The sequence below is a fragment of the Cajanus cajan genome, chromosome 8, assembly GCF_000230855.2.
Source record: "Cajanus cajan strain Asha chromosome 8, NIPB_CcT2T_4, whole genome shotgun sequence".
Lineage (NCBI taxonomy): Eukaryota > Viridiplantae > Streptophyta > Magnoliopsida > Fabales > Fabaceae > Cajanus > Cajanus cajan.
This window is the reverse complement of record NC_138524.1, coordinates 33,291,623-33,298,286: the sequence shown is the minus strand read 5'-3', so window position 1 is coordinate 33,298,286 and position 6,664 is coordinate 33,291,623. Positions and strand designations below refer to the sequence as shown.

The 6,664-nt window shown below is 25.7% G+C and overlaps 1 protein-coding gene across 1 annotated transcript; it reads right to left on the bottom strand.

The window, feature by feature from the left end:
* Window positions 1-1,230: 1,230 nt before the first annotated feature.
* On the bottom strand, window positions 1,231-5,073 carry LOC109793066 (unknown seed protein USP). The gene is made up of 3 exons (XM_020352535.2): window positions 4,881-5,073; window positions 4,170-4,275; window positions 1,231-2,204 (listed from the first exon to the last, which is right to left on the bottom strand). Exons 1-3 carry the CDS (start codon window positions 4,917-4,919, stop codon window positions 1,543-1,545), a joined length of 807 nt encoding a protein of 268 aa, XP_020208124.1. The 5' UTR covers window positions 4,920-5,073; the 3' UTR covers window positions 1,231-1,542.
* Window positions 5,074-6,664: the final 1,591 nt, after the last annotated feature.

Here is a 6,664-nt window from a genome sequence, read left to right as displayed (position 1 = left end):
AGAATTTGCAACGTGAGATACAATTGAACCAATCGATAGTGTTAAGTTTGTGCACGGTTTCACATCAATTTTTGGATAGTCATAATGTTATTCATATAGGTAAGAATTCAACTTTCCATTTAAGGTCTAAGCATATTGATGGGATATATCATTGGATGTGGAACATTTTGGATGCCAAGATGTTGGAGATGGCCAAAATTCAAACCAACGATAATGGTGTTGATATGATGACTTAATCATTGTAGGGAGAGAAGTTTGAAGTCTATTGTGAGATCACCAATTACGCAATTATCTCCACATAGTTGTGAGAAAGAGATTCATTAAGTTTTGGGATCCCTTCCTATGTGGAGAATTGGCCCAAGTAAACTCATTGTGTATCACTAAAATAAGTGAAGAAGGGTCAAATTAGGGTTAAGAGATAACAACATCAAACAAAGTGAGACAAGAGAAGATGAAAAGTCATTTTGCATTTTTGCATTCCCACCAAGCAACAGTTTTCAAACCACTAAACTCTAAACCCTATATGAAGAATAGGCCCATATGTGTAAGCTCATTGTATATCACGAAAACAAGTGAAGAAGGGTTAAATTAGGATTAAGAAATAGTCTCACTATTGAGAGATAACAACATCAAACAAAGTGAGACAAGAGAAGAGCAAAAGTCATTGTGCATTTTTGCATTCCCACCAAGCAATAGTTTTCAAACTATTACTAAAGATATGTTCACCATTGGATTTGGCTAAGGTTTGGACAGAAGGTCTATATAGGATGTGATTTGTTGTTTTCAATGGTTGAATCATCAAAAGAAAGTTTGGAGTGTAGAAAAGTGTTTTGCAATAACAACTTTGTTTTGGGAGATTTTTCATCTTTTTTTCCCAACTGATCATTATTGCTTGGTTTGATTTTTTTAATTGTAAGTAATATTTTACTGTATTAATTGGAGACTCTCTTTACCATGTTCATCAGTCGAGCTATTTCTTTGATCTAGATGACCTTTGATTTTTATCTTTGCATTGAGTGATTTTATATGTTAAATCTTTGTGTCTGTTATGCATTTCAGTTACCTCATTTTTTGTTCTACTTTTGTTTTGCTCCTCTTCAATTCTAGTAAAGTTGGCAGAATTTATTTTCTTTCCTTATTACTCAATTATTGAGTTGTTATCATTATTTTGTTTATCTATTCTCCATTAGTTAGTTATCTTTTTTGATTACTTTTAAAAACAAAGCATGCTGGGTATACATTATTTATTAATTTATCTTGATAAGGATGGTAATTTCCTAGCAAATTCCATCATCTTTGAAGTCATATACCAAGAAGATTTTACCTTAGATACAACTTAGTTCTATCTTGCTTAAAACTACTAGCTTAAAACTACTAATTTATTTGAAATACATGAAAGACACTTCATACATAGACATCACTTCAACATAAGCCAAGTTCCAACATGAACACCAACACACAATTCAATGACTATTATCTATAATTCTAACACAAAAGTCTAACATAAATGCAAAATAATGTAGACAACCAAATATATATCATCTAGACAACACAAGATTCACTAGTGACTAGATTGGGTACCCATGCAATAGCCTTATTGCCAACAAAATGGCAAACAGGTACAGTTCCAGGCTTGACTTTAAGAACTTCATACAGAACAGTAGGATCCATGCCTCTTGTATCATGGTGGCAAATAGTTAGTGCCCTAGCTTTAGTTCCATCAGAGGCAACCAGTGGAACCATATAAGTTGTTGTTGCATTGATTTGGTGGCAATAAAACACAACATCTTCAAAATTTAGTCTATGACACATAACTGCTTTGTCTCCAATTTTGTTCACTTCCTCAACTGTATATTGGTCTTCATTTGGGGCAAAGGAACTTGAAACCACCTTAACATTGTTCCCAAGCTTCGAAATGGCGAAACCCATCATTGATTTCAAGGATGTTGCACAAAACTTGTCTTCTCCTTTAGCAGCTGGTCTCCCACAAACTTCATCAAGATTATATCTCTCTGTTACCTTTGCCCGTAACCATGCTCCAAAAGGTTGACTTGTTGTTCTTGACGTTATTTTGGATGGTTGAGTGTTAGAATGCTTGTGGAGACCCAAGTGCATTATCTTGAGAGGGTGAAGGTCATGTTCGAAAAATAGAGTCCAATATTGTTTCTCTTCTTCCACTTTAATAGGCATGCTAGTTTTCTTGTCTGCACCATTAGAACAACACTTACACATTATTCTTACACATTCAAGAATAGAATGTTAAATTGTAACTATATGTTATCTGTTTTTTATTCTAGGGATGATTATAGATCATTTGAATCATTTTATATTAAATATTTTAAAATTGAATATCAATATTAAATGATTTTTTTTATCTATCTTTTATATCTCTATTGATTATAATAATTAATTAGCTTTTTTTTGTAAAATTAGAAGAAGAAAAATTATAAAAATAATCGCAATTTTTTTTTTTTGTAAAACTTGAAAAAGAAAAAATAATCACAATGAGAATCAAATTTAAGTTCACATAACTATCTCATTTTTTTTCTCTTCCAACCGATTAGAAAAATTATATGTCTAACTTTGCGAGCATCACTGTTTGTGAAAATATTGTTTATTTTAAATACTCATTCATAAGATTTCACTTCTTCTTTCCTTATCTTGTGATTTAAATTCCTTCATCTCTTCGACGATTCTCTCATTTATTTCCTAATTCATTCAACTCTTTCTTGATTAGTCTATCTTATATTCAATTTAGCGGATTTTTTTATGATCTCTTAGGATAAATTATACTTATCTCTTTTAACTTGCATTCTGATGTAAATTTATGTATTTCTTATTTGATTTAATGTCCCTTTTATTTTTAATTTCATGATATAACTTGTCTCAATCGTTTTTGCGGATAATAATTTAATTATTATTATAATTACTCGTATCACGAGAATAAGAAACTATTATTGGTCCCATTAAAAGTTTCGCACTTACTTATTAACTCGACTAGCAAGAAATGAAAGTATTCAGTAAAATTATTAATAAATTTTAATTATTTACATTTATCATGTTTATAATTATTAAATATAGATATATTTAATGTTGTTTAGTATACTAATTTAATAAACTATATCGAGTTTATTTTTTTATCATATTTTATCTATTTTATTTGATATTATATTTACTTTCATAATTATTTTTATAAAATAATATATTTAATTTTATTATATAATATATAAGGGATACATTTTTTTGATGTCCACTTTTAGAACGTCTATTATACTCTTATTTTATGCTTCAATGGAAACATACACTTTATAGTGACATAATAATTATCATTAAAAAATATTTTTACTTACATTATAAACACTATATATATTAATATATTACTAAAAATTTTAGGTATAGGTTATAGTGATATAATATATATTGTTAAATCTCATTCAAAATTAACACTAAAATTATATATAATTATATGTCAAATAAATTTATATCTACATATTTTGTACCTATGATGACACTTTTTATATGTTACTGTATATAATATTTCTTATAGTATTTTAAGAAAACTTCTACGGTAATGTATATTTAAAGGGTTTTGGAACTGTTTTTATTCCTTTTTGGTTTTATTAAATATTAAAACATTTGAGTTACAATTGTTTGATTTTTAACATGTTTATATTTTTTATTTCAATATATATGCTTTTAGATTCTTAATATATATATATAAGTGAAATATTTGGATTTAGACAGAATATTTTTTATATATTATGAACTATAATAAATTGAAATTTTTTACACTTTTGTACAAATTATAAGAGATAAATTGAATAAAAAAAATTTACAAAACCTTCCTCAACTTCAACAAATAAAATCTTATATTGTGTTCTTTTCAAAATTATTTTAATTTTTACAAAACGATTAGCTTAGACTAATATTTAATGAAAAGAAATAATAAATTAATTGTTTAAATTATTTATTTGTTAAGAATAGATCACTATAGAAGAGAAAAATAAAATTAAAAAAGAATCACATTTCATGTCATTTTTATTATTTTAAAAAATTGACCGTACCAAAATATTCCAATTTATAAGGCTCCTGTAGTAAGTACCTAATTTTAATCTACTAAAATATATGTTAAGTATATAAACGAAGCATAAATAATTCATGTAACTTACAAGGCAGCACTAGATCCCTCAGAGGCTCCGGCACCGGAGTGTTTGGGCAAACAGAATGCCAATAATCTATGGCTGATTCCGACGCATCGGTTACCCCTAAACTTAGCTGAAAAATAAATATCAATAATAAAAATAAATAAATAAATAAATAAAAAGCTGAAAAAAAAATGTTGAAGCTATAGATCACGCATATCAAAATTTTCTTTGGTTTACTAAAGTTTCACCTTAATAATATAAATTTATATTTTATGAAGACATGGGTAATATACATGAACACCTATTATCAAATTAAAATGCCACTCCCGAGTGAAAACACTATCCATATACCTATAGTGTTATACATAAGTTTTGTCAAACATATTGTTATTAAGTTTAGTTTGTATAAATTAAAAACAGTTTTACTTATTTTGGATTCCATGAAAAATGTTGTAACATCTTATCTCTTGTACCAAAAATTTCTCCTATTATACACACTAACTATTAAGGTCGGCCTAATAATAGTAATAATAAAAAAGTTGATTAAGTTTATTCGATGTTTAGATTTGAATCTTGCTGCATGCATGCTAATAATCTTGGAAGACTTTTAAGATGATTTGATTTATAGTGATGAAAATGAGACATATTGAAAGCATATATGTGGGTAAATAAAGGCAATAGAAAACAATGGTGGAAGTTAAATCAAGCAAAGAAAGATGATATATAATAGCTTACACATAATAGAGCTAAAACGATAAGATGTTCAAACCCCATTAGTTTATGCTTTGTATTGAAGATTGTAGAAGCCTATTGAGTGCAAGAGAGGATAAGGTTTATGATAAGTGGCCAATGATATATATAGACATCAATGACCTTCATGGAAACATATTCGTGTTATTCATTTTAAGCAAAATCCTCTCCTCAACTCGTGTTACCATGATCTTGATTTTCTTTAAATGAAGTAAAACAATAATATGTAGTGGCAGCTGGACCCTACCCAACCAATTATTGTTTAGTAATATATATTCATTACAAAAATAAAAATAAATTATTATATAAAGACACATGTTATAATGATATGATATTTTATATTTTTAATTAAAATTACTTTTATTTATATTATATATATAAACACAATATATGCTTCTATATTATTAAAAAAAATGTAGACACATTCAAATTAATACTAAAATTAAATATAATTATGTGTCAAATAATTTTGTACCTAATTATATTATATTTATAGTGATACTTATTTTCTTATTGTATATCACTCATTATATATGTAACATTTTTTTTAATGATTTATAATTTTTAATATATTAATTAAAATTTATTAAACATCACAAAATAATTATTATTTTTCGTATAATGATGTTTTAGTAAGAAATAACTATTAATAGCTAATTTTTATTAGAGAGTATATAACTGTTTATTATAATAATATTTATTTTTTAATTACATTTTATAATATTATTGAAAATCGAGATCTTACTTTAAAACAAATCGAGTTTATTAATTGTATTTGAACCAACTATCTATTGTGTATAACTAAGAAGTAAAATAATAAAAAAAAAAAAAATATATATATATATATATATATATATATATATATATAATAAATTTAGTCAATAAATAAGTATGTTCAAAAAAGGTGTATTAAAAACTATGACTTCTCTTGCCTGCAAGAATGAACAGTAACAGCAACATATAATATTTATTTTTTTATTATTCAATTATGACGACTTGCAGACTGACACCGACAGTGGCTTCAACAGCAACCAGTGCAATTAATCAAGACCCCTCTCATTCAAATCATATACTACATCTAATATTAAAAAAATAAAAATAAACAAGCCATCGCCATGAATGAGACATTTGAGAAAATATTAAATAATAAAAAGAAAAACAATAATTTGGATCAGAACGCCACTTGTAATGACTCACTGAATCTGATTTTTTTTTATACAATATGAAAGATTTAAAGTTAAAATAAGATTTGGGTTCTGCTTAATGATGAAAATGGGAATGATATGTATATATTTTAAGATTGAACTCTATTTTTATTTTTCTAATTTTTATAGATAAAAATAAATAAATTTTAAAGCATTTTTATTATTTAAATTAGTCATTTTGTCAAATGTTTATACTAATGATATCAATTTTATTTACGTGACATATCCATAACTCATTATATGTTACTAAATTAACTAAATTAGCAAGATAAGTTAAAGGAAGGACCAATTTTGTCCAATAGAAATACTTTAAAGAATCAAAGGAAAACCTTTTAAATTTAAAGAGTCAAATTAAAATAAAAAATAAAAAATAATGGACCAAAAATTTATTTTAATCAAAGTTTAATGTTAAACTTTTGATAAGTATATCAATTATCACAATTAATAAAATAAATAAAAGTTTAAGTCTTGAATTCATAAGAACTTGCCCTATTACTAATTAATTAATCTAATTAAATACTATAATTAGAGAAATTTATAAATTTTTTGTTTGAAGAATGCATA